The 19,913-nt window shown below is 38.3% G+C and overlaps 1 protein-coding gene across 7 annotated transcripts in view; it reads left to right on the top strand.

Annotated features, from left to right (window-relative positions):
• The window catches only part of RBMS3 (RNA binding motif single stranded interacting protein 3), a 706,618-nt gene extending 691,701 nt beyond the window's left edge, over positions 1-14,917 (top strand). For 4 of the 7 annotated variants that reach the window (XM_071735450.1, XM_071735452.1, XM_071735451.1 and 1 more), the window contains 3 exons: positions 2,886-2,966; positions 6,318-6,445; positions 10,419-14,917. In XM_071735450.1, the coding sequence (XP_071591551.1) occupies positions 2,886-2,966; positions 6,318-6,445; positions 10,419-10,425 (216 nt within the window). In that variant the 3' untranslated portion in view covers positions 10,426-14,917. Of the gene's footprint in view, positions 1-2,885; positions 2,967-6,317; positions 6,450-10,418 lie in introns of those variants that run through there. The other 3 variants (XM_071735454.1, XM_071735457.1, XM_071735456.1) reach the window with 1 other exon arrangement.
• The last annotated feature ends 4,996 nt before the right edge of the window (positions 14,918-19,913 follow it).

Here is a 19,913-nt window from a genome sequence, read left to right as displayed (position 1 = left end):
TCAGTGGATGCTCAACTGAGAGTATGAAGACTTAGAATCAGTTTCAAGCCCAAATAACATATTTAATTGTTGACCTAGTTACTCTTTTCTGAAATTATGATCTTTACATTCATAAAGAGAAATATATTAAATGTGTTTGGATATTGTACTGAAGGGCAGAGTGTGTGTACCTGTAATAAAGACCAGTCTGCTGCTGTGGGGTCAAGGGACAGCTCTTAAGTATCTGGACTCTGTAGGACTGGGCTGAGGCTAACTTTAACTAGGATCGAATTCTTTGCCACAAAAACTGTGACTTCATTTGTGCTATTTGTGGAATTAATTTGGTCCACATAATTTGGTTTAATTGTAGAGCTGTAAATGATTTAACCAAGAGGTTGAAGCATCGTCACAGTGGCCATTTAGAGAAGCAGAATATGTTGTATACAGGGGAGAAGTCGCATTCCTACAGCTCTTCATCTGGCCTGACTAGATGGCTTTGGTCTCCAGCACTGTAAATCACCTGCTGTTTGGCTGAATTCAGTTAAAATTAAAACAGAAAAATTAAACAGGGAGAGCATGAAGAGATATGAGTGTCTGGGAAGGCCAGGGCAAGCAGAGGTTGGTCATACTCATGTCAACAGAATAGGTTCCCCTAGAGATTGCATAGCAGTGAAGGAAACAACATGGACTGGTCTGTCATGTAAGATTAGGTTGTGCCTCAGAAGGGGAACAGCAGCAATAGAGGTAAGAAACTGCATAACTGCCAAGAACAGTGCTTACAGTCAGCAAAACAGTTGCTTATTTGCTGACAGTTTCATTTGCAGAACTCAGTGCCAAAGGATTTTGGAAAAAGTGGAGTGCTTTGAATTAAAAGGCTGTTGCATAGCTTGATATTTATGTCATAAAACTTGTATTTGTTTGTGAGTAAGGTAAGAGTAAAGCAGAGAACTCCATCTTACAAGAGTCTGAGTGTTGATCTTCTGCTTAAAGGAGGAACAAAGAGGAAGGCCAAGTGGAATGAGACCATTTTATTTTTTCAATCAACTGTTTTAATTGGAATTATATATATTTGTCCAAATGAAGCTAGCATGCATAGATCTTTAAAACCCTTGTAGGTCTTTGCAGAACTATGAGTGTTGCAGGTTAATGTTAAATATTGACACATTTAGACCAATGCTATACAGCAGATGTTGCCCCAACATGGGACAGCAACACTACAAAGCAGAATGAATGAAGCAGAAGCAGCTCTGGAACACCCTCCTGTAACATTCTCATTAGGTCCTAAACCATAAGGCTGTAGAACAGCCCAGTTGTACTGAGTCCAACAGGGATAGCTGGCCTAATGTCTTTGGTGGGTTAGCATTCATACAAAAATTATTGAATTCAGTTCTCTTTCTGAAGAACAACAAAAAGGAGCTGCAGAAAAACATGGCCTGGTACTGGCACATGGGCACTGGGGCCACTCCACTCTGCTCAAACTGTTGAAAACACTGTAAATTTTTGCAGAAAAATGTTGTAAACTTTTTCAGTGCAATTGACTACTTATATTTCAAGGATACATTCTACATCACCTGTGTTCCTCACAGATATTTTTTCTCTATAGAAAACAATTTCATTTAAGTAATTTTGTTTCTTTAACTTGAATGAAGACTTCAGAATTTAGCTGTGGATTTCTTAAACATGCTGTTCTCATTCCCAAAGGCTTTTCTCCAGCACTGCTGCAGAGTCTGCACCTCACTATGCAATTTCAAAATGCATGCTTGTGACAGACATATCAAACTATCCAGTTAGTTTAGAATTGAGGCAAGAGAGTGCTTTAAATGTAAATTTTACTATAAACAGCAGAATAAAATCTTGCAAGCACTTCCTAGCTCTGCCAGGAAGCAAAGCTATATTTAACTTGTTTTAAAATTCATCAAATACATTCTGAGTTGATTTAGATCTTTGGTGTGTCTTTGAAGATAACATGTAGTGGAAGTGTCATACAGTTAGTTGTGGGATTGGGCATATTCTGAGGTTCTTGTCAGTGAAGACATGCAGTTAGGACTGGATTGTAGAAGAAAAGTTCATATAGATCTTAGTATTGATACTTTAGTTGAAGATCTGAACAATACCTGTTGCATTCAATTCAAGAGCTCTCCAAGAAGTGCTGTATATAAAGAGATGGCAAAATTTACCAATGGCAAAATTTAAAAATACTGTCTTGTGGCATTTGGGAGAAACAGTGTTTTAGAGAAGGTAATACAAAGTGTTGATGTAATAATAATTTGCAGAAGTTTCAAAATGCATTAAAAAGATCCCTGGATATTAAGAATAAGCCATAAGAATTTACCTAGGGATTCTGTGTACAAAGGGAGAAAGTTCCAGATATATCTTCCTCTTAATTTATTTTTTCTGTCTCAGTTCACACATCCTGCATCTTTGTGTATCCCTGTAAATTCAGCTGCTGTTATTGATAGGGTTAAATATGGATTGGAATGAACCTGTCAGATTTCATGCTTATTTTTTTGTAGGCATCATTAGATAAGATCAATAAGATTCGAAAAGGCTGTTTAGACTGGTTTTGTCTATGTAGACACTGTCTGTATGCTGCTCTAGTATTTCTTCTAGGTTTTTTTAAGTACAAATAGGAGTCTGTCACTTTAGAAGCTATGTTACCAATCTGAATCTATCAGCAAGATGTTTGCTACTGCCTATATTCAGATATGACCTGACTTTGAATGCTCAAGATTATGATTTTAATACAGGAAATAAAGTAATTCCTACCATTGCCTAAATTCCTTAATTAAAAGAAATAATTGCCTATACTCTAACAAACTCTGAACAGAAAGCTGAAAAAGTGACATGGTTCTAATATGAATCTTGATTGTGTTTTTTTAACATTCATTTTCCTTTGATTTTTCTAGTACATGACTGCTGCTGCACCTATGCAAGGGACCTACATTCCCCAGTACACTCCTGTGCCTCCAACAGCTGTCCCTATTGAAGTAAGTTTATCTCCATCCATGAAAACAGAATGAAGGGGAAGCAGACTCTTATCTATTTTACCTCCTTTCACCTGTTGGTTGAAAGGGGCCTAAAGTTGCTTTATGGAATAGTGGCTATAAACTTCAAGCTTGTAAAATTAGGGCTGCCCTTTCCTTTCCTTTCCTTTCCTTCCTTCCTTTCCTTTCTTTCCTTTCCTTTCCTTTCCTTTCCTTTCCTTTCCTTTCCTTTCCTTTCCTTTCTTTCCTTTCCTTTCCTTTCCTTCCTTTCTTTCCTTTCCTTTCCTTTCCTTTCCTTTCCTTTCCTTTCCTTTCCTTTCCTTTCCTATTCCTTTCCTTTCCTTTCCTTTCCTTTCCTTTCCTTTCCTTTTCCTTTCCTTTCCTTTCCTTTCCTTTCCTTTCCTTTTCCTTTCCTTTCCTTCCTTTCCTTTCCTTTCCTTTCCTTTCCTTTCCTTTCCTTTCCTTTCCTTTCCTTTCCTTTCCTTTCCTTTCCTTTCCTTTCCTTTCCTTTCCTTTCCTTTCCTTTCCTTTCCTTTCTTTCCTTTCCTTTCCTTTCCTTTCCTTTCCTTTCCTTTCCTTTCCTTTCCTTTCCTTTCCTTTCCTTTCCTTTCCTTTCCTTTCCTTTCCTTTCCTTCCTTTCCTTTCCTTTCCTTACCTTTCCTTTCCTTTCCTTTCCTTTCCTTTCCTTTCCTTTCCTTTCCTTTCCTTTCCTTTCCTTTCCTTTCCTTTCCTTTCCTTTCCTTTCCTTTCCTTCTTTCCTTTCCTTTCCTTTCCTTTCCTTTCCTTTCCTTTCCTTTCCTTCCTTCCTTTCCTTCCTTTCCTTTCCTTCCTTTCCTTTCCTTTCCTTTCCTTTCCTTTCCTCTCCTTTCCTCTCCTTTCCTCTCCTCTCCTCTCCTCTCCTCTCCTCTCCTCTCCTCTCCTCACCTCTCCTCTCCTCTCCTCTCCTCTCCTCTCCTCTCCTCTCCTCTCCTCTTCCTCTCCTCTCTCTCCTCTCTCTCCTCTCCTCTCCTCTCCTCTCCTCTCCTCTCCTCTCTCTCCTCTCCTCTCCTCTCCTCTCCTCTCCTCTCCATTTTATTTTGCTTTGTTTTAATATTTGCAAGGACTCTTCTCTTGCATTTGTTTTGCTGTACAGCAGGACATGGAATAAAACATCAGTGGTTATGACTATTTTTTTCCCCATGTACTTGGGAGGGAGATGGGAAGAGGCAGGAAAACAAACCCAGCAGGCAGACCGTGAACCCAAAAGTGATTCCAGGCAAGAAGATTGCAAGAGGGTTTGGTGCAGTCCGTAGCAAGTAGAGATAATTGCTGAAACATTTAGCCACCAGAAAAAGTGATTGAGCAATGGAAACCTTCCTCTTGTATATACAGACGTGGAGGATGCTGCACTGACTGAGTGCTTTTCATCCTTGAGGAAGGATTCGCTCCCTCCCTCCTTGGGGCTGAGTCATGCTGATGACAGTCTAATGAGTAAGTATTTACTCAACCCTGTAAACCACAGACTGCCCGGAGAGCATCAGCTTGGCCTCCATTTCTGTGAAGCTTCACGAGGGCCGCAGAGCACAGCAAGAGGACGGAGCCTTGGCATCCTTCTCCCTGTGTGCTTCTCTTTGGTGCTGCCCTCTTTTATTAAGAAATTGTCCCCTACTTTGGGGCAATGTGAGGAGTGCCAGGGTCTCTGTACTTCCGTCTTCTGCTGTGTGGACTTTGGAGTCTGTGCTGTCATTACTCTGTGATTTGAGGATGCTGAGCTAGTGGCTTCACCAGCAGTCGAGTGGACTCCTCCTGGTTTCTCCTGGTTCTTTGCAACTACTGAGATTTCCAAGTGAGGTCCCACAGAGAAGGCTGCTACAGTCTGTCATACTGAGCTGGTCATGTTTTAGCCTTTTTTTGCCTCAGGATAGTTTTGCTGTAAATCTTGTTTGTTTACAAATGGGCCGTGTGTGCCTCTTTTCAATGCTATTTTTAGGTATTAAACTGGACGGTTAAAAATTCAAATGAGAAGGACACCAATGTGAATGTTAAATTAATTCCTCCTGAGCCATCCTCCCCATCACCCACTGGTATATTCATGCCTACTAACTTAATCTAATGTTGTAATCAACTATAATGGTAAAAATATTATCCACGTTATATTTATAATATTGTCTAGATTATTATATAGCCTCTTGTTCTCATCCACTGATGGTGATTATTGCTAATGTTTATCTGTATTCGTTTACCATGATGAACCAGGATCCTACTATGCTGGATGCTTCACAAGCAGAAACCAAAAGATAGTCTCTGCCCCAGAGAGCTTACAGTCTCAAGATGAGATAGGCAAAAGTAGAAGGATAAGTAGAAGGAATCAGACAAAAAGAGATAATACTGACAGTCTGTTAAGTAAGAGATATGAAGAATATCTAAAAAATGAAACTGATATTTTTAAGAGATAATTTAAAATAAACTACCTGTTGTTTACACAGTACTCAAAACAAAGCAAGTGCTTTGTGCTCCCTCTTCTGGCTCTGTTCTGTTCAGTACAGTAATAAAGCATATTCCCTAAGGAGACCTGCTAGTTATTCATGTGACCAGAACACCAAGAATGAGACTAAAGGAAAGAAAACATATCTTACTCTGAAAACATACAAAAATGTTTAAAAACAGTATTATTCAGACTGTAAATAGGAGAAGAAATAGGGCATAATATTAAACTCATACATATATTTTGTGTGCTTACTGATCTATTTTTTTGCAAATGCATAAATAAAACAAAACTTCATTGGAGCATTGACTTACGAGATAAAAGTCTTTAATGTGAAGTAAATTTGTTTTTGAAGGGAATATGCATAAAAGCAGTGTGTAGAAGAGTTCACTATTTTTCTAAGGTGGCTAAAACTGTTGGATGTGTAGTGAAAAAAGAGAGGTGGGCCTGGATTCTGCCTTTCCTGAACTGCAGATCAAACAAAATAGATGTGAACACACTGTGAAGTTGGGGTAGGTAAGTGAAAATCAGAAGAGCCATACATATGTTGTAAAAAAGACAAGATATAAAATCCAGACACCACTGAAGTCAGAAGTTTTTTATCTGGCTTTGAATGGGCAGGGGATTGCCTGCAAAGGTGGAGGTATTTTCCACTACAGCCTGTGAGAACCAAGTACTACAAGGGCTGGTATGCTAAGGAAGCTTCTTGTTGCTGGATTAGCTCTTTAATTCTGATGGAGTTTGTTGTGTTAGCATGTGGTTCTGCTATCTCAAACTCTCTTGACCTCTAGAGAAATACAGGAATGGTGAGATGGTGCTACACTCTTTTATATAATTTACTGTAGTGAATAAAATTAGTAACTTTTTTCTGTTCTCATTTGATTTCCTAGGGTGTTGTTGCTGATACTTCTCCACAGACAGTAGCATCATCATCACAGGAAGCCAGTGGTCAACAGCAACAGATGACAGTGGAAACAACCAGTGAACACGCGCCTGCATATTCTTACCAACAGTCTAAGTAAGTAGTCATAAGTTTTGTAACCAAAAGGTTTTGCTTCTTGACCATAGCAGGCCAAATTCTGCTCCCCGTTTCAGCAGTATAAATTCTGAGTAGATTTGGTAAGCTCAGGTGAGTTCCGGATATTTAATAGTGTAATTAGCACAAGGGTTTGGTGGATGGCCTCACCTTGGCAGAACGTCCTTGAGATCTTGACTGCAAATAAATGTCCTTGTACTATCTGCCACTATTCTGGACTCTGAAAGATCTTGACAACTGTGTTAACAATCATCACACTGAGCTAAACCCGCATCTGGTGTCAGAGGTTAAACATAGGGCTCAATTTTTGGTAGTGGTGAAAATATTGGCATGAAATACATTTAAATGTTTCTTTCTGGCAGTGTATTTAGTGAAGCAGTATAAACTTCCCCAAGCTGGTATTTGTGATTGTGCAAAACAGGTGCCATGCAGACACTGAGTCAGCAGGAACTGGCAATGGACAAAGAAGGAATAAGGATGGAAAGAAGCACTGCTCTTTTTTTCTTTTTTCCTCTGCTGCCTTTGTTTGCTTCCCATAGAATACCTTGGAAAAATCAAAAGTTACACAGTAATGGCTAGAGCTAGAACTCTGAAGGAGTCCCTTCATCTTCAGAGTAATCCTCAAACACTCTTTCAATTTAACACAGTAAAACTGGTCCTCATGAAGAGAAAGTTATTTAGTGACAGGGTACCCACCAGGACTGATCCAAGTGTTGGATAGGTTCTAGGAAGAAGCCCAAACCTAGGTCTTGATTAATACATGTAAATTGAAAACCAGCAAGCACTGTGAAAAGAGAATTACATTTTTTATCTTGAGGAAGAAAGAAGACAAATAGTCAGACAAGAAATATGTTGGACATATCAGTCAATGCATCATGATATCAAACTTACAGAGGCATAAGATATGAGCTGGTGTAGAAAAGATGAGAATTATACCAATCTGTCAATTGCTTTACTTCATTTTTGACCTCTGAAAGTGGAAGAAGCTTTTATTTGTCTAACATGAGTAACAAATGGTTTCAGATCACACATCTACCCTTTTTGACTACCATAAAACTTAAGACCTCACAATTTCTTATGTCACATCCCAGTGAACGGGGACCCTTTGCAAGGCTCAAGGAGGAAGCCAGGCAAAAAGAAATCCCTACTGAGATTTTGGATCAGCATTATGCATACAATTTCCTCAACACACTCATAGAGAAGTGGCCTACAAGGCCAAATTCAGGGGAAAGATCTTCCAATAATCCAAGAAATTAAATAGCCCTCCCTCTGCAAATAAGAAGAAAACAAAAAGAAGGCTTTTTGTTTATGTGTCTATATACACATATTACAATTGATCACAAGCTTTTTGTGGATACACCCAGTTGGAGTCACAGTCATGTGTATCCCTTCTAGCCATTTGTCTCTCTGGTACCTGTAAATAAATGATGACAAAATATTTATAGAATATAATGGGCAATAAGAGAAATACATGCACTGACCTGTTGGCTTGTTTTGGTGACTGTGTTCAGTAGGAGTTTGGATCTGACCATTCCTGTGTTCCAGTTCCCTTTCATTTACATCTCAAAGCAGAAGGAATTAGGTTCAGAAGCCCTCACAAGGTAGCTGCGAGCAGCAGATTCTGGCATTTTTCCCACTCAGGAGGAAACAACATTGCAACTCTTTATGGAAATGGGTGGGGTGTTTCTTGCCAGTCTGTTGAATTCCCACCTCAGAGAACGAGATCCCTCATCTTTCCTTGTCAGCTACTGTCTTATTCCAATGATGGATACACTTCTAATGGCCTTGGCATTTATATTCAGAGGAATTTGGGGTTTTGTTTGGTTATTTTGTTATTGTTGTTTTGTTGTTGTTTTTTTTTTTTTAATCACACAGGCGCATCCACTACAGATTTGTTACTATGATTATTTCAGTTTTTGTTCGTTTTCTTTTTCCTGAAATATTTCCTCTATTTATATCTGACAGTTGCAGGCAGAAATGCAAAGTGTGGGAAGCTGCAGAAACAAACCAAAATATGCACAATCTCCCTTTTGAAAAAAACAATTTATGCTGGCAGATTTCAGTTGCCTTTATTATAAAACCAAGTGAAGTTGTTTTGTAACTAAAATAGAATTTTGTTAACCCTGATGGTTTGTAGGGCACGTTTATTAATAGCAAGCATCATGCCCAATAAATAACAGCTGTTTTCAAAGCAAGATGAGAGGCAGTAATTTATATGACCAAACAATGATTTTGCCAAGAAAAAGAGAAAGGCTACTACAAAATTATTTCATAGGAGCTGATCAGTCAGGAGGAAAGCTATAACAGTGTATTTCCTTATATTTATTTTCTTTGCAACAATCATGAAATTACAGGCAATGAAGGACAGCCAATGTACTCAGAATGAACTGGGTGGTATAAGGACTGTGTACCCTGTAAGTAAAAATAAACGAGACTTAAAATTTAAGTTCCACTTTTTAAATCAGCATACACCTTCTTTTACTTAATATGCTGGATGCTATACTTGAGGTTCCCACTCATAGATTTTCAGAAATTCTCACTTCCTGTCTAAAACCTGGCTACATATTTTGTAGCAATGGAAAAGTCCTTGGTTTCTCAGCAGAGGACTCTACTTTATGAGGAAATCACTTGCATTATTTTAGATTCCCTTTTTTTTCCCTTGTAGATCTTTAATTTTGCTCATAAAAGTGTGAAAGCTATGAAATGGAGATAAATTGAGAACCTTCCCTCTTAAAAGTGTACTCTTTTAGCTCTAAGAAAACTGCCGGACTACTTTGACTGTAAATTTTTTCTGCATCTTTTTGTGGGCAAATTGAATACCAGGAGTACTTCAGTACTCCTACCTGAAGTTATGCATAGAAAACCCTGAGAAAATAATTAATTCTTGCTTTCCATGTAATTATGTTGGTTTTTTAAAAATATTAATTTTTAGGCTTCGTGCAATTAAAAAGTCCTTTGGTAAACTCAGTATTTAAAAATTAAGTTAGTTTTATGTTTACCATCCCAGAGAAAGAATTCTGTGGCAAATGTTGTGTCATCAACATTGTTCACAATTTAGCCCCTAATATTAAAATTAATTTAAAACAAAGCAAGGCAAATGTGTTAATGCTTGCAAAAGGAAAGGTGCTGGATTTTCTTGTGTTAAACTTTGGTTGGAAAAGGTTCTTTTTCCCTGCAAATTTGGAGGACTGGAGGAGAAACAATAGCTAAACCCTTAGTAATAGCCCTAGACATGAAACAGCATTTATATATAGGTTCTACATCTCCCCAGAGATCTGATATAGTCTTGTAAAGTTTGATGTGACATATCTGTAAATGTCATGAAACCTCCAAAACACAAAATGAGAGTCATCTTCCATAATAAGAAGGTTGATAGTTTAGCTTATTCTTTGTCCTGAATTTAGAAAGATCGGATACTATATGATCAAAAGTTAGCTTTCTAATCAATAATATCTTTGATATTTCTGCTAAGTTAGCCATAACCATCGTATTAAGCAGACTGCTTCATAGTTCTTGTCATCGTAAAATGTGTCCTTTTAAAGCAAATTGCATGTATTCTTTTGTTGTAATTTTATCATTGGTTTTATTATTAGTATACAAAATAAAAAGTGCCACTTCCTATTAGGAAAATATTCACATTTTTACTGTATTGCACTTGAAATTTTTACATGGTGTAAAGCCACGTATTCATCTCATTTCAGTGGAGTTAGACTGCCCATTAAGCATAGCATTAACAAGAGCAAATGCATCTAAGGATGTGTTAATGTTCCCAAAGCAGGAGCTCCCTATTTCTACCTGACTATTTTCAGCTTAGTGGTGATATCATATTTAGACAGCTGCAGAGTACGTTTAGCTTGGATAACTTTTAAAGGGAATTGGGTGGGAAAAAAAGGAGAGGAGCCTATTTCAAAGTTGTTTTGACATAATGACCACTTTAATTCTATTGTTTTTACAGACAATAAACAGGACTGAAGAATGTCGGTCTGAAATCTTTGCCTTGAATGGAGAAACTTCACTGAACAAGAAGTTGGCTTCCAGTTTGCACAGGCGTCAAATGAATGCTTTTTTTTTTCTACCTTTCCCAACAAAAACAAAACAGTGTTTTTATGTGCTGTGCAAATGGTTCCGTCATGTAGTCTGACAATTTTATTTTTGCTATTTTTTTTTTAATTTTTTTTTTTTTTTACCTAAAGGAAAAACCCAGAGGAAAAACGCTGGGTTGACATTTCATCTGGATGAACATTTGAATTCAGAATTTACCTGGAGGTGTAGCTAGATCGTTGGTTTGTTTTTTGTTTTTTTTTTTAACAGAAAAACTGATGATGTCAAGAGGGAGCAAGTTGAGATGAAAACCAATTGTCTTCCTCAACAATTAAGCTACTCTTTTTCTCTCATTTTATTTTTCTTCTCGTTTTAAATCTAGAGTGGTTTTTGGTTGTTTTTTTGTTGGGTTTTTGTTTTTTGGTTTGTTTTTGTTTGTTTTTTTTTGGTCTTTTGGGTTTTTTTTAAGAAATGTTTAGGTAAGGTTTATCTTGAATCTTAATTGCCTTAATTTTAAGGACGTCAAAGGCTCTCAAGGCAAGCTGTCAACGTCTTGTTAGAAAACCCGAGAATGAATTGAAACTGCTCACACCGGTGCTGGTGCAGAAGTTTAATAGACTGAGTTTTTGGGGTGAACAAAAAAATAAACTGTACAGTTTAAAAGAAAATGATTTTCTTCTTTTGAAGAAAAGTTGATGATAAAGGAACTGTGGCAACTGAAAGGATTGGAAAAATGCTGGGACTTTTATGAACTTTGTCTTAAGTGTTGACAGAAAAAATTCTAGAAGGCTAAAGCATTTTACAGTAAAGTTATTGAATTGAGAAAAAAACTTTCTGCATTATAGAGAATGCAGGGGTTTTTCTTGCAGAATGCAGATTTTTTTATTTACAAAGCGTGATCGCTAGCAAAAGCATTAGTGCTTTTTATCTGCAGTCTTTTTTATGAGCTTTAAGAAGTTTTTAGTCTGCTTTGCTTGTCACATTGCAAAAACCTAGCTTAAGAGCATTAAAAAAAACTTACGTAGATAGGAGCTTATGGTCGAAAAAGTGCAAAAAAAGCAATAGATAGAAGAAATTGTTGACAATTTCTGTAGTCTTTCCTAGTTGTGAACAAATGCAGCCTATGGATGGCCTATTTTATACCAAAGATGAAGTGACACCCTAACGCAGTCCAGAAGATAGAGGTTTTTTTTCTTTTTTTATCTTTATTTGACCTACATGGCCGGACCAGTTCTTACTTTCTTGTTTGTTTAAACTATCTTCCACTGGTGTTTTACATACTACATGTGTTTATTGTGGAAAACTCAGAATAGTTGGTATTAGAAGCTGGCTGATGGTGTGCTTTGGAGAACATCCCAAAGCAAGGAGGAGTGGGTTACCAACTAATCTGTCCAGGTGGGCTTTCGTTTTGATGAGTTTTTCTGTTAAATTGCCTGATCTTTGGTATTTGTACTGAAACAACAGTCTTCCTCCTAATTCTGACATACCACAGATTCATTTCTTCACCTCAGTCTTTATCATCGTCCAGCATGCAGAGCCACCTTAATTCCACATTTGGTTTTCAGTGATGCATTTGAATTGCCAGTTAGATGCAAGAGCAAGCAAACTTGACCTTTGTTCTCATTTTAGCTCTCCCATACAAGCAGAAATGTTGAAAATGACTTAGTATTCTCATGCAGGCAGCAAGTTAGAGATTGTGCTTCTCTGCTATGATTTCTGTTGTCTTAAGATGTTGGCTGACAATCACTAGTAAGTATGATTAGGCAAAAAGAAGACACTAACTAAAGGGAATCCACTCCAACCTGTTTTAGGAATGACACCTTTTTTCCACAGAGAAATCTTGATTATGGCCCTTACTTTTTTCCAAACAAACAAAAACAACAATGAAAACCAAGTAAAAAGATTACATCTTTTTTTTCCTTGAGGAGGCAGAAGAGAAGCAGCATTTAAATACATGCATACGTACATATATCTATATGTCAAAATTAAACCAAACATTTTTCAACTTTCCTCCATCCAGAATAGAGGGGAAGCTTCATGACATTTATTGCGGTGCATTAGAGACAGGGTATCCATTAAAAATAATGAAATTAAAGCATATATATTGGATCAATCTGATTCACCCACCCAATTCTAAAGAGATCTGTGTTTTCCCTAACCTGACTTTTTTGGGGAAAAGAACACAATTATTTTTTTAAATTGATAAAACAAGATCATATTTTTTAACATAGTGGGGAGGGAGGGGGTTTCCCAAGTAAATGGCTGCTAGATATGCAACATAGAAAAGAGAGAAAGGGGAATTCACGTGGTTATTCACCATAGGAAGAGGGCCTGATTTTCAGAAGGGGTAACACTTCTGCTTTCCCCGGAGTAGCTGTTGCTGTCCAACACTTCTGAAAACCAGATCATGCCAAAGTAAAAGAACAAAAACATCCACAATATGTTTTCAATTCAGGAAAAAGAAAAATCTCCTTCTGTTTTACATGCTGTCTCATTATTTGTTGCTTTTTGAGAGTAGCACTAGAATTTTGTCCTTGGATAAAGGTTCCCTCTCTCTTTGGAGGGTATATGAGGGGGAAAAAAAAATCAATCTAGCCTTATTTTCTTTCTATGTGTACACTCTCTCTCTGTCTCTGAATTCTTTGTACAAATAGAGATAACCCCAGGCACAAGTTAGTTAAATATGAAATAAACACATTTATTTCTGTGTTAGTTCTAATGTGACACACAAAAAGTCTCATTTACTATCAACAATGAGGCTACAAGGTAGCTACCATGTGGCTGATGAATATGCTGAGGTACCTTCTTGTTTCTATTCAAAACTCTGCTGCTTTATTTATACATTCAGAAACATTTTTTCTATTTTTTTTTTTTTTCCAGCAAACAAAGTTAAGCAATCTCAGTGTTTTTTATTAAGCCAGAAAGGCTACATAGTATCACAATACCTGACACTTTTAAGTGTTTCAAGTGCATTCTGTATTAGAATTGTTCCCTTTTCTTGTTTTGTTTGGTTTTTTTTTTTCTTTTTTTTCATGCTATCATGCTTAATAGTGTTTGAAATAAAACGAAACAAAGCAAAGAAGTAGAGGAAGAAGAAGAGGAAAGAAAATGGATCCCTTAAATACAATTTGATCATCTTACTCGTGTCCCCCCCCAAAAAAAAAAAACAGTGAACTGGTACTTGAAAGTCTATGAATTGTAAATAATGTGAGCCTTGAGTATAAACAATCATAGATCATAAGGTAAGAAAAAAAATTATTTGGAACTTCAAAAATTCTCAGAAAGTAGTAATTTATTTGCAAATGTTAACAATGAGATAAAAGAGAACAGTGGAAAAGCAACACACTGCATGGCTGTTGTCATATGACAGGAGTACTTGGTGGCCTCTGTAATCTAAAACTGGTTTTCTTTATGTTCTGTCTTAAAAGATTTTGGAAGATTTGTGGTTATTATTTGTTTGAGTTTCTGGGCTGGTTTTTGTTTGGTTGGTTTGTTTTGATTTCTGAAGACCTGAATTTGTAAAGTCAAAATCTATGTCTGTCTTACCAATTTAGCTTTAAATATCAGGAGGGTTCCTGAAAGGTTGCAGAAACAACCGTAGAAGTCTAAGGCAATGGTGCCTGGCCCAGAGGTCTAGAAATAACATCAAATCCATAAGCTGAACTGCGGATGTATTTTCCATCACACCTGAATACTTGTAAATAGTCAAATCTGGATGTTCAGGTTTGGTATTTTGTTTTTACCTTAAAAGATAAGTACAGAAGGGTGTCAGAAAAACACGAATTATGGCTAAAAACACTCTACCTGGGCTCGTCGCTTAACATTGTGGAAAAAAAAAAATAAAGTTGATACAGTGGAACTGAAGAGAGTATTATACTTGCAGGTGCTGGCCCGAGAATAGATCAGGGCACTGAAAAGTCTCACTGTTCCCTGTGAGACTGCTGAGGGACTCTTCTTCCTATCTGGCTCTACTGCAGGTTTTGTAAGCACTTTTCACCTGTGACAGTCAGGCCTCAAATTGTGAATGTCCTCTTATTGCCTTCCAGTGAAACAGATTCTTGAGATGTCCTTAGCTTGTGCTTACTTGTATAATTCTGTTTACCAAAAGACTGCCTTGGTTGTGTTGGTCAAGAAATCCACCGTAATGCAGAATGAGGCATATCTGAGAGCAATTGCATCACATTGTATCATCTTCTGCTATGGATGCATGCCCAACTGTGGAAGATAAAGGCTGGTGATTAGAGAAGTGAGGGCTTAAAATTTCAACGGGCGATGGGATGACGCATTTGAATGGATTTTTACTCACGTAAAAATCAAACAGAGGGTATTATTTATGTATGTATGTGTACCAAAACTCAGCAAATTTGAGGAAGCCTGCATTGTAATAAAGTTTATTTTTAATATGTCATAGTATTTGGATCTATATTATGTTGTTTATGGTACGGAAGGATGAGACTGATACTAAGTGTTCAACAGATTGCCATGTTTCATGATTTTAAGCTTCGTGGTGCTCCTCGTGCCACTTCATATTAATGCTGAGGTTGACATTATCGAAACAGGTTTGGGAAGACTCACGGGACTCCGCCTGTTGCAAGAGTCATGGTAAAAAATGATAATGTGCTTAAAGTAATGAATCAATCCATTTTTAGTGATGACACCAAATGTGGTAGTTGAAGATAGTAGTGTCTGATACACACATGGACAACATTTCCCTATTTAACGTGAAATTGGTCCAGATATAGAAGAAGTGCCCTAGGGTAAGGGATTTTCTTGGTCTTTCTCAGTAGCCCACATGAACTTAGAAAACAGTCATGGTGTGATGGAAATGCAAAACAGGAAACAACAAAAATGCTGACATTTGGTCTCTTAGTCTTTTCTTATTAATGACAATATACTCTATTAAAGATGTTTTCTTTCATTTTTAATACGCACTCAATCATGCACTCACCCTTTCTCAGAAGGAGGACTGAGTGAGCAGGAGATTTCTCCTCCCCCTTGGTAGAGCAGATTTCTAGAATCTCAGCAAGCAGCAAAGATGCAGGGCATGGAGAGTTATTTTCCCCTTAAGAAGGGCACCAACTTTTTTTATATTGCTCCTTTCATCTGAATAGGCTAGAGTGCTTTATGTAGAACAGAAATTAATTCACCTTTGTGCCTCAAAGCAGGCAGGATACCCTTTCTTTTCCCCTTTATTAACATGTCCTTTTATAAAAAATAAACAGAAAATTATGAGAGAAAAGCTGTAAAAAAAAAAAAAATCCCACTATTGGCTTCTTTCTACGATCAGAAAAGTTCTTGAGTTCATCTCAGTTGTTCAGTTCAGGTGTTAATTCCCCAACAGTGCCAGCTGAGTTCTTTCACCTTACTAGAAATATATAATGAAGTAAAAAATGTCAGCCTTTGACAGGTTCACAAGTCCATTTTTCCTTGTAGGGCTGAAACCTGCAAGGTGTAAGCACCTTCCAAGATCTGGATCTGTTGTCCTTAAGAAAATATTTGCCCAACAGTAATTTTCTGCCTTTAAGTGTCTTTCTCTTGGATAACAATTTTATGAATTTGGTGAAATTTACAGTTATATTTTTAAAGCCCATAAATACAGCATAGAGAACATGATGTTTATGTAACTAAAATATTATTAAACATGCTGTATTCTAGAGTAGAATAAAGTTCTACTATCTTTTGGAGGCAAAACGATTTTATGTAAAACCAGGAAGCATACAGAATTCATATAGGAATTTTTGTTTTCCTTTTTTAAGGAGAATTAACAGATTCTGTCTGTAAGAAAAATCAAAGCAACTCTGAAAGCAGATGAACTTCCTATCAAGAAAACATTCATCACACAAATGGGACAGAGGTTCTTTAAAGCCCTTACAGACCTCACTGTAGCCAAAATGTAGAATACAGAACCTCTGTGATACATTAAATTATAAATCTTATTTATATGGGCATCTGTGTGCTGATGTCTCAGAATGTCTTTGAAAGATCTGTACTGATATGATTTTTTTTTTTTTTTTTTTTTTTTTTTTTTTTTTTTTTTTTTTTTATGTTTTCCATTTGTATCACAATCCTAATAGCTGCCATTTTCCCACTCCTGGGGCTTTCTGTAGATCAGTGGATGTTAGGTTTAAACTTCTGTTTTCTTTGATGAAGCTTTCAATAAAAAAATAAAGAAAGAAAAGAGCTGGGTGACTCTGTGTTCTTGTAGCACCTTTCTGCAGAAGCTTCCCACGGCCATAGCTCTGTGCTCAGACCAGAGCAGAAAGGTTTTACAGCCAAGTCTGCCTCCTCTGCACCTTCACCAAATGGATGGAAAGAACCAGAGAGACTGAACAGCTCTGTTGACCGATCAGCAGCAACCACCCACGTGTTAGGAGGTAAAACACAGAAGAAAGAGGCTGAGTGTTTAACACTAACAGGTATCTGCTGTCCAGGCTCTCACTCTGCTCTCCCTCTAGAAGAACATTGCCTCTGCTTCTGAGGCTTATTTTAAAGAGTGGCTTCTGGGCAAAAGTTGCCACAGGGAAGACAGAAAATCTTTATTTACGGAATAAGTGCAGCCTAAGCAGTGGTAGCACAAGCTATACTTCATCTTGAAAGGGAACTGTAAAGTCAATTGCTTTTGTGGCCATATCTCATGGGGAATGAGAAAACTACTTGGTATACTTGCCCATGGTTGCTTCAGTCAGCTGCTCTCATGTTGCCACATGGATTTCTTCCCATGAGGGCCATTTCTGTGACAAAGGTGAAGGTGGGCTAGAAATGTCCACCAATTCTCTTCCCCAACCAAAGAGCTCTATTCACAGGTTGGAAATCACTGAGTGTTCCCTGCAACCTACCAGGAACCTGCCTGTCTCCTTCAGCACTAAACGTGTTTGCCTGCACACTTCCCTCTTCGTTCTTTCTGCTCAGTGAAATAACCATGGGTGAGCATCTCACCAACCTAATCAGGAAAGCCCAAAGAAACAATTAGAAGATGGAGGAGTGGGAAGAAGAAAAAGATGAGAGGGCTTTTTTTCACTGCGCCTGTGCTGAAAAGTCTGTTGGTGCTGGCCATGATGATGGAGGGAGAAGGAGGAAGGCAGGAGGCTGAAGCTACAGCCTGCCTGGACTCTGACTGGTAGCTGAGGAGCTTGGGGAGAAGGGCAGAGAGCAGGATGCTTCATACCTCGCACACACATGGTGACAAGGTCCTTTAATAGCTGTTGCTCTGGCACTCAGGTTCAGATTTTTCTCTTCCAGGATTGCTTCATTTCCAAGACTATTCCACTTCAAATTTTACTAAAGAGGGCATCACAACTGTGGTGTTAGTGTTTATCATGGTTTTAATCAACAACTAGGTGGCAGATGCTGTTATTTCCCCACTACCTTCCCAGGGGAAGATGAAAAAGGAATAAGGGAGAGAGACTTCAAGTTTGGAAGAAAAAGCTAGGATAGGCTTAATGAAGTAGTAACAATGAGGGTGAATTACAAAGATAGATAGATGTAAATATGGAACCCACACTCCTCAGTTGGTGATTACTTCCCAACCAGAAAAGTCCCACACTAGAACTCAGCAGATGGGGGTGCCAGAGTCCAGGGTCCCAGTGACAATCCACAACCCCCTTAAAACAACCAAGCTGGTCCTCCTTGGGAAGGCAGGAGAAGCAACCAGTCTTGACAACCTTCTCCAATGAAAAGCAAAGCAACAGCAAAATAACAAACAGATCCCAGCCCAACCACCACCCCAGCAGATGGTTCTCCTGGGGGCCATTTTAGGCTGAGCCCCTTGGGCAGGAACACTGTGATTGGTCCATTGGGGCCACCTGACCCCCCCTCCCCTCTCCTCCCCAGGAGGCTTCAGCTCATTTTTTATCCTGGAACTCTCAGCCCAGGACAGTGTTTTTGGGTTTGTTGTCTGTCAGTCAGCTGTTCGTGTGCCTACCGAGCCAGGCTAAGGGGTTTTTGCGTCATCTTCCACAAAGTGAAGGTAAGAAGGCTTTCCCCTCTAATCCTCTCACCATCAGTGTTTTTTTGTTGTTTTTTGTTTTTTTAAATAATTAATTGGCAAAGTTATGCTTGTCTTTAATACTAAGTCCCTGCTCTATACTATAGTATTTGAATAACAAGGACAAATGAGTCTTTGCACTGTGTGATGTATGTTGCTTCCAGAGTTGTGTTTATCAGTAGTCTGCAGCTGGAAGTCCAGGGACTTCCATGTGGAGAAACCCATTTACTCTGTTTGCCCCTGCACAAGATTTCAGGCAGAGGGGGAAGAAACAAAACAAAACAAAACAAAGCAGGTTTAGAATAAACTGAGGAAAACAGCTGGTTTAGAATAAACTAAGGAAAATTCCCCACTTTCCATGCTTATATACATTCTCTGTTCCTTGGCTCCACTGTTGGGTCCTCAGAAGTTAGCATACGCTGCAGAAGTCTCCATTTGGCTGGAGAAAATCCACAGCTGAAAACTGATGGCAGGCAGGAGTGATCCTGAGGCTGCACACCAGAGGGGATGATTTTGCCAGGCAAATAGTAAGGCTGGCTGGTGCCAAGCAGGCTGCCTTTGCCCGGCACATCCAGGCAGGATGCAGCAGCACAGTGCTGCACACAAGGCAGTTGTGTGGATGGGAAGCAGGCAGGGGACAGGTAGCTCCTTACTGAAGACCTCCCAGAGCCTGTCAGTTTGGAGAAACACAGTTGTGGTCAGCAAGGTTTGTTTGCTGATGTTACAGCACTCCTGAAGAAATCCACTTTGGGAGAAATATGCTGTGAGCAAACCACTTCCTTCCTGTAAAAATGTATACATGGAAGCCTCTGCCAAAGGCATGTTCAGCTTTATCAGCTTGCTTCCCATTGGTAGATCACTGAACTTACCTAGAGAGACATAAATGATAACTGAATCATCTACTGAATATGGACCCACTTTAATGAAAGAATTGGAAATTAATCTATTTTAAACGATGTAGCTGGTTTTTGAAGTGGGACAGGCTTGGGTTTGTAATGTGGATATGTGAGAACTTAAGCTCTGTTGCATTGAAATACTGCTGAAAAATAGAAGTGTCTGAGAAAAAGATAGAAAGAATGATTTATAACTATTATTTGACTTATTTCACCATTTGTTACCAGACAAGATATTCTCTCTTTCGTGGAATTCAGCTGTTGATACATGCAGCCAACTGAAAATCATGTAAGTTCCTAGAACATCATTCCTGTGGGAACTAATCCCCACATTTTTCACTCAGAAATAATTTCCTCGTTATTAACAATTGTGCTACACTATACGGTGGCCCACCAGGATGCTCTCTTCCTCAGGTAAAGGAACTTCTGCTCAATGCTTATCTCACATGAAATACTCTGTAGCAGAACTCAGAGTTCTCTGAGCTTTCCTCACATTATGTCATTATTTTCTAGGTAATTTTGGTGCTATGCA

The sequence above is a fragment of the Heliangelus exortis genome, chromosome 2, assembly GCF_036169615.1.
Source record: "Heliangelus exortis chromosome 2, bHelExo1.hap1, whole genome shotgun sequence".
NCBI classification, from domain to species: domain Eukaryota; kingdom Metazoa; phylum Chordata; class Aves; order Apodiformes; family Trochilidae; genus Heliangelus; species Heliangelus exortis.
The sequence above is the reverse complement of the archived record's forward strand: the minus strand, read 5'-3'. Positions and strand labels throughout refer to the sequence as shown.